Source organism: Leucoraja erinacea, chromosome 3 (assembly GCF_028641065.1).
Source record: "Leucoraja erinacea ecotype New England chromosome 3, Leri_hhj_1, whole genome shotgun sequence".
Taxonomy (NCBI): Eukaryota; Metazoa; Chordata; class Chondrichthyes; order Rajiformes; family Rajidae; genus Leucoraja; species Leucoraja erinaceus.
The window spans coordinates 107254249-107273493 of NC_073379.1; the positions used below are offsets into that span (position 1 = coordinate 107254249).

At 39.0% G+C, this 19245-nt stretch overlaps 1 protein-coding gene across 10 annotated transcripts in view; it reads left to right on the top strand.

Annotated features, from left to right (window-relative positions):
- LOC129695914 (myocyte-specific enhancer factor 2C) overlaps positions 1 to 19245 on the top strand; it is a 209609-nt gene that overhangs the window by 147718 nt on the left and 42646 nt on the right. For 6 of the 10 annotated variants that reach the window (XM_055633367.1, XM_055633371.1, XM_055633366.1 and 3 more), the window contains exons 5-7: positions 3102 to 3245; positions 14570 to 14756; positions 16552 to 16602. In XM_055633367.1, coding sequence (XP_055489342.1) covers positions 3102 to 3245; positions 14570 to 14756; positions 16552 to 16602 — 382 coding nt within the window. Of the gene's footprint in view, positions 1 to 3101; positions 3246 to 3301; positions 3440 to 14569; positions 14757 to 16551; positions 16603 to 19245 lie in introns of all 10 variants that reach the window. The other 4 variants (XM_055633368.1, XM_055633373.1, XM_055633370.1 and 1 more) reach the window with 2 other exon arrangements.

Genomic DNA, 19245 nt, shown 5'->3' on the forward strand with positions numbered 1-19245 from the left:
GTCAAGGTCACAATCTCAACAACTTAGCTTCAGGACAATTCCAGCCAGCTGTTACTGATTGATAGATGCAATCTATTCTCAGCAAGATATTACAAAATGGACAGAGGAAACGTTCCAAGCATGTTTGCACTTGTATTCCCACCAAATAAGGTGAATCACTGGTCCATGACAAAAGAAAATGGAGGAGCATTCAACATAGTATTACAATCTTGGAGTTCCCTTGCTGGGATCACACATAAGTCCATTGCTAATGGTGACAGAGTGCACAACGTTTCACACCAATCGCTCCGTTGGTCCATCAAGTAATTCCTACTGTATTAGTCACAGACTCTGGGTCAAATCACATTGGTCAAATCAGCCTCCTCAAAAATCCATTAAGGTGGAGTAGAAGAAAGATGTCTTTGACCCCATGAAGAAAGTGAGAGCATCACATATCAGGTTTGCTGATGAAACCTATATTAGGAAGGTTACCTCAGCTCTGTGTCTCTGTACTCAAAAAATTCAAAGCTTCAACCTCTTCCTCCAGCGGAGATGATGAGGAAAATTGGGCAGAACAATTTACTAAGAGTCAATGTCCCACCAGCTATTTAAGGTCTTTGTTAGTGAATCTTCTTCCCCTCTCTTAACTGATGCAAATATTTTTCTGACAGTGGCATTTGTGTTGTATGTGAGTTAACATCTAGATAGAACACGGAATAGTACACACAGGAACAGGCCCTTTGGCCCACAATGACTGTCCCTCACTGACCAGATCTCCTCTGCCGGCACGTGATCCATATCCCTCTATAACCTACATATTCATGTATCTATCTAAAAGCCTTTTATAAGGCACTATGGTATCTGCCCCCATCACTATACCATATGTCTTCTTCACCATCTTTGTGTTGCGACCTTCAGTGAGCTATGAACTTGGACTCCAAGATCCCTCTGCACATCAATGCTGTTAAGGGTCCTTCCATTAACTGTATACTCCCTCCTTACATTCAACCTCCCAAAGTGCAACACCTCGCACTTGCTCAGGGTAAACTCCACCTGCCATTTCTCCCTCCATTTCCGCCACTGGTCTATATCCCACTGTATCTTCTGACAGCCTCGCTCACTGTCTGCAACTCCTCCAATGTTAGTGTTGGCTGCAAATCTACTCACCAACCCATCTACATGTTATCTTCAGGTCATTAATATATATATATCACAAACAGCAGAGGCCCAAGCACAGATCCCTGCAGAACTCCACTGCTCATAGACCTCCAGACAAAATATCTACCTTCAACCACAGTTCTTTGTCTTCTACAAATAAGCCAATTCCAATTTCTTACGAGTAGATCATCATGAATCCTGTATCTTAAATTCCTATAGGGATGGCTACTGGACCTCAACTACTTGGCTAAGTGCTGCCAACTGCCTTATTACTAACATCAATTTGTTTGCATCCTTTGAAGCAGTGAAATGGTTACACATTTAAACATGATGCCACCATTTCATGCAAGCTATGTTAAAATAACCTGATACAGGTACTTTACTGGCTGTGCATTGGAACTCAGTGCACCTAGAAGGTGTTAAAGGAATTTTTATGTGTTTGTCTTAGCCATATTTAGATTTAGAAATTGTGCTTATAAAAGCACAGAAACTACAGTGTCCACTATTCTAACCACTAATGTGACCACATGTTCAATAAAGTGCAGAACTCTGGATATTGTTTCCAGTATTGCCCTACTCCTCCATCCAAAGTTGTTGAAATCTTCTAAAAAGTTCATGTACATTAAATTTTACCTTTGCAAATTTTTTTTGCATTAGTGCAATTGATTGGACCATGCACACACAGCCATTCCTCTGCTAGTTCTACCTCAATAGTTCACAGGGCTGGCGGTGATAATGATCAGGGGCAAGATTGGTTCGGGAATGATTACAAATGAGGAGTAATAAAAGTCTTAATGGGGATCTACTGATAAATTATCCATATGCCAGACTTGTCTACTGACCCAGTAAGTCTAGATCCCTTTCAGTTGTTAAACCTTAAAAAGTACACTCATCGAGTCTGATAAATAGCACAGAAGAAGGCCTCGCCTTCATCTGCACAAAATAGTTTTTTTTTATACTTGGAGGATCTTGAACTGAATTGGGTGAGCAATATCCATTCAGTGTATAGAAAAAGGATTTATGATTGAGTTTATGTGGAATTATACAAAATCGCGGCACTGCAGAAAAGAACTTATGGGCACATGTTGAAGATTGCTTATTTATTTTATGTTTTGTATATGATTTAAAAACGCTCTTGTTTTTCTCTCTGTACAATGTTTTTAATCTTTTCTTATTAAATTCAAATTCCTGATGTGCCATTTATGAGACTTCCGTAGGTGGGTTGGCTGTTCAGTCCACTGGCTGATTTAATTCTTTTTGAATTAAGTAGACGACACCAAACTGAAAGTGATGTTGGAATATGACAAGTCGATGCTGCAGAGCTCACTAATTATTTGTGAATAGCTTTCCTCATGATCAGTGGCACAAAACCACAGATTATGGCCCATTGAGCTGATTTGTTTTAAACTCCTGGGGTTGCAGTAGAATTGGTAAATCACTCTCAAAAATAGACCAAACTAGAGTTTTGCTCTCCAGTTTTTTTTGTTTTTTTTTTTAAAGGACAGTATTATATTCTTTGCTTTTCCTGCATCCCGTTATAGCATTGGTGAAATTTCCAAGAAATATTTTTTGGAGTCAATGATGTGGGGGAAGAAATGCTAATTTTAAAACTTAAATTTATACTTTAGTCCCCAATGGGTTAAGAAAACAGCAGTAACCTTGAGATAGAATAAGGCTATTATTAATGCTATATAATTGTTCAATTGGAAAAAAAAACGGTGTTACATTATCCTATTAAAAAAAATGTAATAATCCAAAGATCATGAAAGTCATATGCACCATATTTAAGAAAGTAGCATTCAACTGGCTTTTTCCCCCACTTTGTATTTAGGTATCTTCTTTGATCTTGAATGGACTGTAAAATTTCATAAAGTCCCTCTGAGTTTAAAAAAATCTTTTTTTCTCCCCGCTGTGCCCCTTGTAATCAGTGCAGAGGTTTGAACTTTACAAATTATGTATTTCAGACATTGAGAAAGAAGGGACTAAATGGGTGTGACAGCCCAGACCAAGACGCAGACGATTCAGTGGGTCACAGCCCTGAGTCTGATGAGAAGTGCAGAAAAATAAATGAAGATATTGATCTAATGATCAGCAGGCAAAGATTGTGTGTAAGTACAAGGGCCCTCCTTTATTTTTACTTTTGATATTTCTCTGAATCTGGCAGGCATTGAACAAGAAAGAAAACAAAGGCTGTGACAGCCCTGATCCTGACTCCTCTTATGCGCTTACCCCACGCACTGAAGAAAAATACCAAAAAATTAATGAAGAGTTTGATAATATGATCAGGAATCATAAAATACCTGTAAGTACCCTGAGTTAGATGGCTGCTCTGCTAATGACTGCTGCAGTAATCTACCCTTTTAGTGCAGGTTTCTCACATATAAATCACATTTCAGTCTAGCAATATGCAGGATACAAACAATAAGAATAATATAATAACTAACATTGCCCCTCAAAAGCAGTTAATAATAATCTCATTAAAACAGTTTTTACAGACCCTTTAACCTGCTAATTGGGGGTCATTTAGAATATTTTAGCTGAGAATCTAAAATTAACAATATAATGACCCACAAATTCTACAAGCACCATGTTTATCTGTAAAACATTTGAACTTTGGTGTGCAACTATGAATGAAACAAATAAGAATAAATGAGAATTTAATTTAAACTACAAAGGAAGTGGCAGGTGTGGAATCATATATTCTGTGCGTAACATAGAACATACTGATCCTTAGATAAGCTATGCCTTTCTAAGTAGAACATTTACGACTAATCTGTTGTAGTAACAATCTTACATTTCGTTAAACAGAATATTTAAGTGAAATGATTTAAGAAAGTCATTTAAACTTTTTTCATTCACTTTCTTATTTTCTATCCAAATTAAAAAAATACTAGAAATAGAGTTTACATCAATCGATAATATTAGTAATGTAGGAATGATATACATGAAATATTTTTAATATACCTGCCTCTAATAAAAAGATTATTTTAAAAAAAAACTAATTTACAAGGATAAAAAAAAACAACAAAAAAAAACTTTTCATTCACTTTTTCAAGAAAGATATCAACGCACATCCATTCAAAATATCTGCCTCCTTATACATAATAATTATTTTCAGGAACCTTTTTTCCTAATGTAAAGAAAATTGTATTTTTTGGAATAATTTTAACTTGTTAGGGGTAATTTTTGAAGTAGTGAAATTTCATCATCCTGTTGTGAAATCCGACTGAATCACATGCACATTCTTGTAACTGTAGGAGTGACTCAGCTAATTAAGGTCCCCTCTATAAAATTCCTAGCTTAATTGTTTTCTTTGCATTTTTTAAAATTGAGAGTGAGTGTATCCCAAATAAAACTCAGCTACATTTCTATTCATCCCACCTTGCACTTAACAAACAATTAAATAACCATCGATGATTTATTGTAAAGATCACAGACGATGGATAGCGACCTCCCTCGGCATTTCACTGGCAACTTGCCAAGTTTATAACTTTCAGCCTTCATCAATGTGGTTATTTAGCTTTCCCATACTTTCCCTTTTATTACCTACATTAATGATATTGTCAAAATCAGGTTTGGGTGGCATATTTCACTGCAATACTATACGGTGCAGCCATTCATTGAAGTAGAACATGACACCATTTCATATAATGTTCGGTGTCCATTGGGCTTTATTCCAGTTTCTAACCTCGGGTGCCCTTGATAAAATAACTCAAATGACATCCATTTTAATTTCAAATAACAATTTTGTTATTGAAAATAGCTGAAGCAATCAATTTTCACACATGGTGCTTTTCCCAATATTATTCCCCATCCAACAAGTTCATTATTATTACATAAATGAGAACATTTTAGGAGTTACAGTACCAACCAAAAGAGTATACTTTCCATTTAATCTTATGCATTTAATTACCAAACATTTGTCTGGTTAGTAACATAAAATAATTTTCTCAAGCAGCAACTATTGCAATTTACACCATAGCCATAAATGCAGTGATATTATTAGAGTGGAAACTATATTTTCCCATAAAATACAGTGGAAACATGCCTATAATACCACATCCCTGGGAGCTATAATTTTGAAGCCTTTAAAAAATTGTAATTTCATTAAACTAGATATTGTCACTTATCAAACAAATTGCTTTGATATTTTTAAAATATTAAAAGTAGTACACATATTATCTCAAAATATCAAATTTGTGTTAAAGAGAAAAAAAAACCTGATACCTGTACTCAAAGGGTTAAGGCTAACTGCTTGCTGTGTAGAGAGTCAGTCTGCATGAGATCCTGTTGATGAAATTCAAACACATTGTGTGCTGGGGTGATTTAACAGGATTACACAAATTGCTTTGCCTCCTGTCAAGAACATTTTATTTTCCTGCCTTAACACTAAGCTATTTCATTGACAACTAAACAAACCTCAACACACATAGCCATTCATATGCCTAGCCAGAAAACTGAGAGAAATAACATAACTTCTGCATGTGCATACTGTTGCATGAATGAAGAGCTCACCATGGTGGCCACCTGTGTGGTCTGATGAATTAGGTTTCATGTTTTCTTTATTTTCAATCTATGGTTATGATTGCAATGATAAGCAAAATATTCATGTTCTTCCCAACACAGCAATATTATTGCAATGGTCATTCTAAAGATTTATGTTTTAATTTTTTCTTTTAAATTCAAGATCAAGAATGAAATACTTGGGCAATTGTTTCCAATGTGAATTATAAGAAGCGATTTGGAATGATATTGTAAAATATACATTACTGCCTCATCTTGACGGTTCAAGCTGTGGTCAGTGTGGTTAAAAAGAGCAGGCTGCCCAGATCCCACTACTGAATGCTGTCATTTCAAACAGGAAGGATGGCACCATCAAAATAACAGCCTGCTAAATGCCCACACAAACATGGTGCAAAATCACCATTTTAAATCGCGTTACCCAATAGACCACAAACGAAGGGTGGGTAGGGCTGTACTGAGCAAAGTTGAAATGTTGGACAGCATTGTTGAGAAGACAAATGAACATTAAGATTTATTGAAGACCTGATTTAAATGTGGCCGCCCTCAACAGTCTTGAGTAACAGCTTGTGGTTCTGGTTGTCCCTTCAGCAAAAACACAAAACAAATGTGGTGAAAAGAAAATCAGTAAAATTCCAATTTCTCTTATAAAAAGATGAAACATCAAAATGCTACAATATAGTTATGTGCAAAACATAGAATTAAACTGAGATGGGGGAAAAAATTGTGTGAGAGAGAATCTAGAACCTTTAGTAATGTTCTTCTCAAACCCCATCTCACCTGTGACCTCACATCCCTCACCTGGAGCACGTGACCTCACATCCCTCACCTGGAGCACTAGTCCACGGGCAACAGCTGCCACCAGTCCCTTCTTCACTGCAGGCTCCATTCCTAAATGTGTTATTCTGTTATCACTGGGATGCCGGGTCGCTATGAGACTGCACCTGTAATATTGCGTACAGGTTTGGTGTCTTTATCCGAGAATATACGTGCCGTAGAGGGAGAACAATCACTGCATTGCATCTAGCTTGGCCACTTTTTAGGGATTGAACACGCTAGATGCAGGAAACATGTTCCCGATGTTGGGGGAGTCCAGAACCAGGGGCCACAATTTAAGAATAAGGGGTAGGCCATTTAGAACTGAGATGAGGAAAAACTTTTTCACCCAGAGAGTTGTGGAATTCTCTGCCTTAGAAGTCAGTGGAGGCCGATTCACTGGGTGCATTCAAAAGAGAGTTAGATGGGGCTCTTAGGGTTCAAGGAATCGAGAGGTATGGAGAGAAGGCAGGAACAGGGTACTGATTGTGGATGATCAGCCATGATCACATTAAATGGTGGTGCTGGCTCGAAGGGCTGAATGGCCTACTCCTGCACCTATTTTCCATGTTATCCATGTTACCTCATCCACAGTAGCTTTCCCCTTGATTTGAACAGCTGGCTGCAAGGAAAATTGGAATGGTTTTCCTTTCCTAATGCTAAGTTGATATATAGAACAGACCATATTAGGTTTTTGCTACACTGGCCTTTGTCAATCAGTGTAACGCAGATATAAGTTGGGACTTTGTGCTACAGTGGTGCAAGATGTTGGTGAAGCTGCATTTGGAATACTCCATTGAGTTTTAATCATAGAGTTATAGGAAGGATGTCATTAAGCTGGAAAGAGTGAAAAGAACATTTATGAGAATTTTGCCAGGACTCGAGGGCCTGAGCTACGGGGGAAGGTTACACATGATATGACTTTATTCCTTGGAGCTAGGGGCTGAAGGGCGATCTTATAGAAGTGTATACACTCATGAGGAGGATGAATAGAGTCAATGCACTGATTATTTTACCCAGGTTAGAAGAATCAAATCTAGTGGTCAAAGGTTTAAGGTGAGAGGGGTAAGATTTAATAGGAACCTGAGAGGCATCTTTTTTCACTCAGAAGGTGGTGGGTATATGGAATGAGCTGACAGATGAGGTAGTTGAGGCAGGTACTATAACAACATTTAAAAACACGGACAGGTACATGGATAGGAAAGGTTTAGAAGGGCATGGGCCAAGCTTGAGCTAATGGGACCAGCTAAGATGGGGCATCTTGGTCGGCATGGATACGTTGGGCCGATGGGCCTGTTTCTGTGCTGTATTACTCCATTTCTCCAACTCGCTGACACATTGCATCATCCTCTCACAACCTCAGGATCCTGCAAAGTGTTTTACAGCCAATGAATTCCGTTTGAAGTGTGGTCTCTATTGTATTTTAGGAAATGCAATAGCCAATTTGTGGACAGCAGGTCCAGTGATTCAGTCATCCAAGTGCAAACTGATGCAGTGGCCGGGTATCTGAAGCAAAAACAAACATGTTTGAAGTACTTGGCAGCCAGGCAGCACTGGTGGAGAAGGAACGAATGTTAACATTTCATGCCCATCAACATTGCCTCTGTATCCAGAGATGCTGCTTGGCCGAAAGTACACTTTCACATTTTCTGTTGGCCATGGCACCAGGGATAACTTCCCTGCCCTTCTTGAGAACACTTATCAGCATCTGGAAGAGCAGACAAGGTGATGGTCTTAAGTCTCATGTGAAAGACGATAGCTCCAAGAAAGCAGTCGTGCAATAGAATATCATGCTCGGTTTGCGTGTTCATGTCTCTGGGGTATAATTTGAAGCTACAACTTTATACATCAGAACAATAGTGTTACCAGCTGATTCACACCAGACATCAAATGACATTGAGGAACTTCATTTTTTCCGTATCACCTTTCTTTATTTGTATCTATAGCGAAAGTGAATTTACTGAATTGGAATCCCTGTGGAATATTGCAGCATTAGGAAACTTCCTGATCCTCTTGGACCCTTGAGTTATTATTTTTTTTTAATACGAGATCAATTTATCCAACGTTACTCTTCCTTATGCGTTTTCCATGGTCAACAAATGCCTCTCAACACACTTGTACAGTATTGCATTTCATGATGTTGCACCATATTTTTGTTGCTGATCAAGTCAATTTTTTTTTAATGTTAAACTTGTATGACCTGCTTTTCAGATTCAGATTCAGATTCAATTTTAATTTTAATTGTCATTGTCAGTGTACAGTACAGAGACAACAAAATGCATTTAGCATTTGCAGCTTAACTGTGATTGCTGCAAAATTATATTTATTATTTCGGCCTACGTTAGGTAATTAACAAGCCAGGAGGTGCACATTTCAGTATTTGTGCCCTGTTACATAACTGGTTGTCATTCTTGTTCAGCAATGGGTATGAAAAGATCACAACAACATTCTGAAACCTTATAATCTAGTCATTGACCATTTCCAACAACAGACAATTACCCTAACATCAACTGGCATTAGTGTCTACCAAGACCCTCATTTTCAACAGCTAAGCGATTACTCTACTAGACCAGCCCCATGAATACAAGAGTAGGGCAGAGGCTGGATATCACAGAGAAAAGGCACAAGTTGTACAAGTGATGGAATAGGCTCCTGGTGCCTGGATAAGTGCAGTTCCACCAACACTCAGCAAACTCAATACCATCCAATGTAAGCAACCCATATGAATGGCGTTTCTAATAACCCTGACCTTCATTCCCCTCACCACTGACTGGCACACTGTTGCTGCTGCATTTTCTATTTACAAAATGCACATAGCTGGTAGGTGAGGTTATTCTGACACTTTGTAAACCACTGAAAAACCCAAGTGGATCGCGCACACGATTGCCCACAGTTTATTCTCCGTGTCACACGACATTCTGACTTGAAAATACATGGTTGATATTTTTTATCATCACATGGTCTGAGCCCTGGAAGTTGCTATTCAATAGTGCACTGCAGTTCTACTTGCCACGGATATGATTGCACTGGAGAAAGTGTGTAGAGGAGGCCCACTAGGATGGCACCTGAGAAGGAGCAATACAGTTATGAGGAAAGACAGGTTTGGTTTGGATTGAAGCAGGCTGAGGGAGGACCTGTTTGAACCATACAGAATTATGAGGGCAAATAGACAGTGACATAGTATCAAAAAACAAAAAACAAAGAGGTACCCGATAAATAGAGGTACATAAAATAAGACATAGCTTTGAGATCAGGGGCAAGAGGTGTAATGGGGTTCTTAAGGGGTTGGACAGGCTACATGCAGGAAGATTGTTCCCGATGTTGGGGAAGTCTAGAACAAGGGGTCACAGTTTAAGGATAAGAGGGGAATCTTTTAGGACCGAGATGAGAAAAACCTTTTTCACACAGAGAGTGGTGAATCTCTGGAATTCTCTGCCACGGAAGATAGTTGAGGCCACAGTTCATTGGCTATATTTAAGAGGGAGTTAGATGTGGCCCTTGTGGCTAAAGGGATCAGGGGGTATGGAGAGAAGGCAGGTACGGGATACTGAGTTGGATGATCAGCCATGATCATATTGAATGGCGGTGCAGGCTCGAAGGGCCGAATGGCCTACTCCTGCACCTATTTTCTATGTTTCTATGAGGAAGATTTTTTTCAGCCAGTGGATAGTTAGGATCTGGAATGCATTGATTCTAAGGGTGGCAGGGACAGGCACTCCCAGACCATTTAAAGGCAATCTAGACCAGGATTCAAATGCTGGAAAATGAGGTTAATGTACATGGGCATTTAATAGTCAGCCTGAAATATGGTGGGCCAAAATATCTCATTCTGTGGTGTATGACTGACTTTGTAAAAATATTGTGGGATTGCTTTCACCAGTTCAGGAAGTTGATTCATCAGCACCTCCGAGGGCAGTCGGGATTTGGAAAGAAATGCTGGCCATGGAAGCTACGAACTAAAAAAAAAAAATCCTGCATTATCCATGAATTTCTGAAATAATGATAGGAATAAAAGATGCAATGGTGTTTCCATTTTTCCACTATCAATCGGGCAATAGATTAGATGAAAGCAATTTGGCATTATAATTATCCAATGGATTGGGCAATGGTAGTTTTCAATACTTACTGCCAGGATGGACTTCATACCTCTTTGAACCAAGACAGATTCAAATGAACTGGAAGTTTCTTACATACACTTAAATGTCTTTTTTCAAATAAAAAATCATAAGCAGGTACCAGAAGTTATTAAATTTGAGCAAGTGTGGTGCTCTTAAGGTTGATATTTACCTCTGCTTTCCAAATGCACCACTTTGTATAAAGGGATATTTATCCCCATTAGGAACCGCTGTATGCAAATAATGTAAGTGCTCAAGTAGAGGGTTCCATTATTATCTGTGCACACAAATGAAGATAGTGCAATTATTATTGTGTTATTTTTAGATTCCTTTGCAGTAACTAATTTGTATATTACAGACATCAATCAAAGTTACTTCTGTTTGTCAGTGATATGCAAAATATATCATCTATACTTTAGATTGTTAGTTACAATGACTGTGGTTGAGGCATTTTTGTGGAAACTCTCTGCTATCATCGAGGTAGTAACGATCTTCATTGACTACACAATGCAAAGATGAACAAATGCTTCACTCTAAGTAAAAATAGCATCTGTAAATTAAAGTACATTCTTCTATCAGATCTGACTACTTCCTGTTCTCAAAAGCTCCCAAGCTCCCACAACTACAGCACAATTAAAATAACCAGACAGACTTACAACTCAAATTACTTGCACACTGAGAATTATGGCATCCTACACCAGGGAAACAAGGTTTTAGAGGAATATGGACCCAAATCATTCATGCCAACCAAAATGCCCCATCTAAGTGACTTCAAATAGCCTGCATGGGCCAATATCACTCTAAACATTTCCTATCATAGAAACATAGAAAATAGGTGCAGGAGTAGGCCATTCGGCCCTTCGAGCCTGCACGGCCATTCAGTATGATCATGGCTGATCATCCATGTACCTTTCCAAATGTCTGTTAAATGTTGTTATTGTACTTGCTCAAACACATCTTCTGGCAACTCGTTCCATATATACATCACCCTGTATGAATGTTGCCCCTCAGGTTCCTATGAAATCTTACATCCTGTTAACCACCTTAAACCTATGCCCATGATTCCCCTATCAATGGATAAAGACTGTGCATTCACCCTATCTATTCCCCTCATGCTCTGTAAGATCATCCCTCAGCCTGCTTCATGCCAAGGAATAAAGCCCTAGCTGGCCCAATCCCATCCTATACCTCATGCTGTCAAGTCTTGGCAACATCTTGGTAAATCTTCTCTTCACCCTTTTCAGCTTAATGGCTAGTAGGGTGACCAAACTGAGCACAATACTGCAGGTGCAACCTGGTCAATGTGTTATACAACTGTAACGCAAGGTCTCAACTTCTATACTCAATTCCCTGACAAATGAAGGCCAACATGTCAAAGCCTTCGTCGCCACCATATCTACCTGCGATGTCACTTTGAGAGAATTGTATATATACCTATTTCTGGATCACTCTGCTCGATAACACTCTCCAGGGCCCCGCTGTTCAGTGAAGATCCGGCCCTGGTTCTACTTCCCAAAATGCAGCACCTCACACTTTATCTGAATTAAACTCCATTAGCTATTCCTCACCTAATGCAACACTTACATAGCACTTTGTCATTGTGCAGAACTTGGCATTCCAGGCAGCCTGCTCTGACACTCAAGCACATAGTAGATTGTGGCGTATGCTTTCTGGCCTGCTTAGTTGTTGATCATATCCAAAATTCTATTTTGAGATGTGTTCACCTCCTTAAAGGAGGTGCAAATGTGCTATTTTTATGCTTCCTGACCATCTGCCCTGATGACAGTAAGGAACTTTGCTGGTGTATTGGTTTTAGAGTGGAAGAGGGTGATCTGCACGCAAGCAGACAGACAAACACCAAGATTATTAAACTGCTTTAAGAAAACTAGCATTGTAGTCCCTCATTTTTGATGAGGCATCATTGTGGAGCCACAATGAGCTCTTGAGCCATCAAGCACCAATAGCACCAATTTTTGTCCTCTCCCCACCTTTCCATCAACTAGCAAGGAGGTAAAAATTGACCCGGGTGAGGGTATGTGAGATGGACCCGCTATGCAATGTCATCCTGGCAAACCCATTTTCCCTCATTGGCAGTATAGAGATGTCAAATGCAAGAGCCAGCTTCTGTCAGTATATTGTATCAGCTACAAAAAAGGAGCAAATACTCCCCAAAACAGGTTTAGTTCAAGATCCCGTATTCCATGATCCAACCATTGCATTTCTTTGAGGGATTCTCCCAGCCCCAGGAGACATGGCAATTTAGCAACTTAGTATGAGAATAATGGTAACCCCCAAAGACCAACTGAAGCCACTATCCACATCATGGTACTGGTTTATGATTGTCACACGTACCACGATACAGTTAAGAACTTTGTTCACCTACAATCCAGTTATATCATACTATAAAGGAGTACAAACAAGCTATATACAACTACAACAGGTAGTGCAAAGAGAAAATTACCAGTGGACCGAATATCATCATAGTTTTATAGCGTTACAGTTTTTACAGAGAAACATGCACATTTTTTTAAGCGCTTTTGCCTCAATGAGGTAGGTTGAGGGATTAGGACTGTGCCCTTAGCTTGTGAGAAGGATCTTTCAGTACTCTAATAACATCAGGAAATAAGGTGTTCCTGAACCTGGTGGTACAAGTTTTCTAGCTTTTGTGTCTTCTGCTTGACGGGAGAGGGGAGAAAGAGAATAACTGGGGTGTAAACGATCCTTGAATATGTTGACAGGAGTAGGCCATTCGGCCCTTCGAGCCTGCACCGCCATTCAATATGATCATGGCTGATCATCCAACTCAGTATCCTATACCTGCCCTCTCTCCATACCCCCTGATCCCTTTAGCCACAAGGGCCACATGTAACTCCATCTTAAATATAGCCAATGAACTGGCCTCAACTACCTTCTGTGGCAGAGAATTCCACAGATTCACCACTCTCTCTGTGAAAATATTTTTCTCATCTCGGTCGTAAAAGATTTCCCCCTTATCCTTAAATTGTGACCCCTTGTTCTGGACTTCCCCAACATCGGGAACAATCTTCCTGCATCTAGCCTGTCCAACCCCTTAAGAATTTTGTAAGTTTCTATAAGATCCCCCTTCAATCTTCTAAATTCTAGCGAGTACAAGCCGAGTCTATCCAGTCTTTCTTCATATGATAGTCCTGCCATCCCAGGAATCAGTCTGCCATGGACCTGTTGCAACAGTGGGTGAACTGCAGTGGATCATTTCTAACTGGGAGGTTGGAGTTAATGTGTACCATAACCAGCCTCTTGAAACATTTCAAGGATGCCAGAGCAATGGTTATTTAGCTGCCAAACTTTATTAGATTTTCCCTCTCCTAGATCCCAGCCAATAATAAAATTCCCCACCACCTGCACAGGCTGCCACCCCCACCATCATCATTACCCCTTTTAAATACCTGGGTGAAGAAAAACCTCAGGAAAAAAGCAACAGAACAGGAAAATAAAAAGAAAATCTCATTGAACTGCAGACGAGCTCCAGAAACTGATACCAATTATATGGAATACTTATCTACCTTCTTTAATTTGAAACTCTCAGGAGCTCATCTAACTCCATTTTTAAGCCTATCATTACTTTTAATTATCTTGTCATCATAAGTTTCATTAGGAATGTTTAATAATGCAGAATTAACTTTTTCTTTGCAGAGTTCTTTCCGGTTGTCTAAATTGCGGTATTTAGTGTGGCTTGTGAAAAAAAAATTGAATAATTTTGAAAGCATCTTAGCATAAGCGAATGTAAAATACTTTCATTACTCGGTACCTTTTATTGGGATAAAAGTACTGTTCAAACAATAAAAAATTGTTAGAAAATGAATTGGGAAAAGAAAGGTAATTCCGATTTGAAACATACAAGCCATTATAATCTATGTTCTCAGTTCAGAACCAACTCAGGCCTATTTGTGACATTGACTATTCCTTCCTCCTTCCTTTTTCCTCTTTTTCCTATTGCATAGGCTGTTCCTCCACCTAATTTTGAGATGCCAGTTTCAATCCCAGTGTCCAACCAAAACAGCCTCATTTACAGCAGCCCAGTGGGCTCCATGGGTAACCACAACCTAATGTCATTGGGCCATCCTTCTCTGCAGAGGAACAGCATGTCTCCTGGAGTGACACAACGACCACCGAGCGCTGGAAACGCAGGTAAAATCCACTGACTGTCAAACTAAGTAATTGCCTCATAAAACAAGGTCAGTATTGTGCTCCTTATAACCACCTGGTACATTACTTGGATTTGGCACAATAAGGGTGCAGTTTGTGTTCCTTATTAAACACAGAAAAGAATTGTGTACCTTTGATTATAAAGAGAAGCAAAAAGCATTTACTGAGCGGAGCTTGCTACGTTTATGGCCGTTTATTGGCATGCTTCGGAAGGTTTCATTTGCAGAAAAGTCCCGGTGAAAGGCCAAGGCTCACAACGTTGCACACTACCAAGGTTGCACAGAAAGCGGAACAGATAAATAAGGGCACAAAAATGAGAAAGAATGTAGAAAACACACAGCATTAAGTGCACATATCAAGCATTCACCTTTTATGAAAACTGGAAAATATGACAAAAGGTTACAATTTAAAAGGGATCACACACAACAAGGGAAGGGGGTAAGTAAGATACTGAAAAACACCAAAAACGCATGTAAGAAAAATACTCCATAAGACTCAAAAACAAAGAACAATTGAAACAAGAGGTGATGTAGACACAAGGCAGTTGAAGACACAATGGGGCAAGTCAAAGAAACAAAATAAATGTGTAAAAAAAATGTAAATAGCTAAGAAAGCAACAACATAAAAGTTCAAAAGAAAGCTTGAAACAATGGCAAGTGTACGAGACTCCGTTAGCACAGGACTCTTATAGAAGAAGCAATCGTCCAGCCCCACCTTGACAACGGCGTTCAAATAGGGGAATTATTGCACCCAGGTTGATTCCTTACTCATGGGAACCTAATTGCTGCTTCCCTCTATGCCAGGAAAAATAATATTCTGTTAATTTAACAGACTCACGATTCACTCATGCACATAACACAGTACTACTCATTTCTGATGCAGAAGTTGTCGTAATTATCTGTGGAAAGTAAATGAAGACCAATGTGAAACAGGCAACAAAACCAATGATTTTGTTTTGACTCAGCTGGAGTGTTACATGCAGCCACCAGAGTTGGATTTGATTCATGAAAGTATTGTACTTTGCCATAAACGATCTGTTTATTTTCAGCAGAAACAATGGCACTGAGTAAACCTGGTGCTCAAAAACAGTTATTGGAAAGCCTCATGCTGCCCAGAGTGGCAAACCATTGTTCAGTTTATCAGCCTTCACATGCCTGCCAGTTATCAGTGGGCACAGACTTTGCTGCCCTCTAGTGCTCACATCATTTGCAACAGGGATGTATATTCTGCTCTTGAATAATAAATTGACGAGATAGGAGGTATTAAAATCCCCAGAAGAATTTAAAATATGGTCGTCTTGAACAGTGAAGTTTGAAACTGCAGCTTTTTGCTTTGTTAATACAAGAATCATTATTGTTTTTAATGGAAAGATATGGCTCTTAAATTCCAAATAAGTATTCACGGCTCTCCCGAAGGCTTTAGAAGAAAGTCATATGACAAAAAAATCGTAAGGTTAACAAATACAAGATATTAGCGTCATATATACAAAGACTATGCATACATATGTTTGTACATACATACATATTCATACCTTGCACATCAAAAAATAACAAATGACCTCATGTCAGGGCAAGATTTCCTCAGTGTTTTTTGCAAAACTATAAACCCCCTTTTAATTGGAACAGACTGTTGCTCACAATACACAAAGGAAATCTTCCCCATGTTGATTGTGGCTTTATATTATGTGTTTTTCTAATCATGAGTTTTAGCCTGGGTCTACTGTAAAATATGTTTTCCTGTTATTGTTTGTAATCAGATCCCATGCTTTCAATTTTAGGTGGCCTCCTGGGTGGGGACCTTACAACAACTGGTGCAGGCACCAGTGCAGGTGCGTCAGCCGTTAAATTGTCCAACATTTAGATCATCTGAAATTGTGGCGTCTTTATTTGTGCATGGATTTTTGTAACAGAAATTATGTGATGTTAAGAATGTTTGTTTTATTCATTCATGGTATATGTTCTTGATGGTGCAATCCTGATTGTCCTTGATTTGTGGTGATAGCTCAAAGAAAATTACAGATCGACTCGCATATATAAGCAGACCGAGTAATGATAGCAGATTTCCTACACACAAGGAGAATTAGTCGACAGATGGAGTCTTACAAATATCTGGTTTGAGTTTAGCTTAATGTCACCTGTTCCAATGAAAAACTTTTGTTGTGTGCCAACCAGTCAGCGGAAAGACAATATAGAATTTAGCTGCAAAAATATGGATGAGAGGGGATCTTATAGATGCATAACATTCTTTAAGGACTGGACAGGCTTTCCAATGTTGGGGGAGTCCAGAAAAATGTCCCCGATGTTAGGGGAGTCCAGAACCAGGGGTCACAGTTTAAGAATAAGGGGTTAGGACTGAGATGAGGAAAAACTTTTTCACCTAGAGAGTTGTGAATCTGTGCAATTCACTGCCACAGAAGGCAGCGGAGACCAATTCACTGGATGTTTTCAAGAGAGAATTAGATTTAGCTCTCGGGGCTAATGGAATCAAGGGATATGGGGGGAAAAGCAGTGGGCGTACTGATTTTAGATGATGAGGCATGATCATATTGAATGGCGGTACTGCCTCGAAGGGCCGAACGGCCTGCTCCTGCACCTATTTTTTTATGTTTACATCAATTACAATCAAGCCATCCACAGTGTACAGATACATGATAACGGGATAATGTCGATAACGTTTAGTAATTCAAGATTACTGTTACTGAGATTAGCTTTTTAAAAATATATTTCATTACATAATTTTAAATTCCTCCGAAGCTAATTCGGTAATTTAAGCAGCTCCCTACCCCATGCTTCAGATTACTGATATGTTTATAGCAGGATAGAAATACACAACACCATAAAGTAGTCGTTTGGCAAAAACTCAACTCTTGCATTACCAATCTCAATACATGCTGATGGAAGCTATTGAATAATTTATTTTTCAATGCAGTCAGATGCCATTGATTTCTAATGAGACATGTTCTCTTAAACTGGGGGGAAAAAAAAATCTGTTTTGATGGAACACTGGAAATATCCTCACTTACTCAAGAAAGGAGGAAAACAGAAAGCAGAGCATTATATTTAAGGTAGCTCAAAGTTAGCTTACATCCGTCATTGGGAATATGCTGAAATCCATTTGTAAGGAGTTAATTGCAAAACATTTAGAAAATCATAAGACAATAAAGTTTTATGGAAGGGAAAATTGTCTCGCAAATGTCCTTGTGTTTTCTGAGGATATAACAAACTGGGTGAATGAATAAAAGCCAGCAGATGTACTGTATTCTAATTTGCAGAAGGCATTTGATGAGGTGCCACATAAAAGATGACAGCACAAAATAAGTAGATGGCGTTGGGGTTAGTACGTCGGCACGGATATGTAATTGGCTAACTAGCGCAACAAAGAGTCAAGATATAGATGACAATCAGTAGTTATTGTGGTGCCGCAAGGATTAGTGTTCTGTCCCAAGTATTTATAATCTGTGTTATTGAATCAGTTGAAGGGATTGGGTGTAATGTAGCTAAGTTTGCTGATGAAAGCAAGATGGGTGAATTCACAGGTTGTGAGAAGGACTCAACGAACCTGCGAGAGAGAGAGAGTACTGAGGCAAATGTTGGCAGCTGTCATCTAATGTGAGAAGATATCCACTTAGGCAGGATGAAAAGAAAAATAAAATAATTATTTAAACATAATGAGATTACAAATTGGCTGGTACAAAATGTAATGCAAAGGTTGGCAAGCAGGCACAGTTCATAATTAGGAATACTGATAGAATATTGGCCTTTATCATAAAGCATATGAAGTATTAAAAAGGATACGTTTTGATTCAACTTCCCGTTTTGATTGCATCATCTCAGCAAGCTGATGAGGCTGCTTCCAGTTCAGGTGCAGTTCAGGTCTCTATATTTATGAAAGAATATACTTGCTTTGGAAGCTGTGCATAAAATGTCCACTATTTATTCCTGGAATCAATCAGGTAATGTATGAAGAGAGGTTGAATAGATTGGGCATTGAGATTTGCGAGGATGAGAGATGATCTCCGCGATTTGTAAAGTTCTAGAGGATCGGCAAGGTGGATGCTGAGAAAATGTTTCCTCTAGTAGAGATAACTAGAAATAGGAAGCGTTTTTCAGAGTAAGGGGGTCAACATTTTAGGAGAGAAACAATGAGAAACTTCTCTCAGAAGTTTGTAACACTTTGGATTTCTGTATCCCAGAAAGCTTTGGGGCCCGAAGAAACAATGAAAGAGCCACAATGTGCTTTCAAGCCAAGATTGAATCAGGCATCATATTAATTGAACGCAGAGCCAGTCTCAATGAAGAAGTTTGTTTATTCCTGCTTCTGTAATTACACTCTCAATTGTCTGTGTGAGTTTGTATGCTTTGACCAATATATTGATGAATCTGACATCTCTACTTAAACTTGTCCAGAAAAGTAGGTCAAAGTGTGTGATTTAGATATTTGCTTTGAGACTAGATGTGCCATGTGTGTTTGG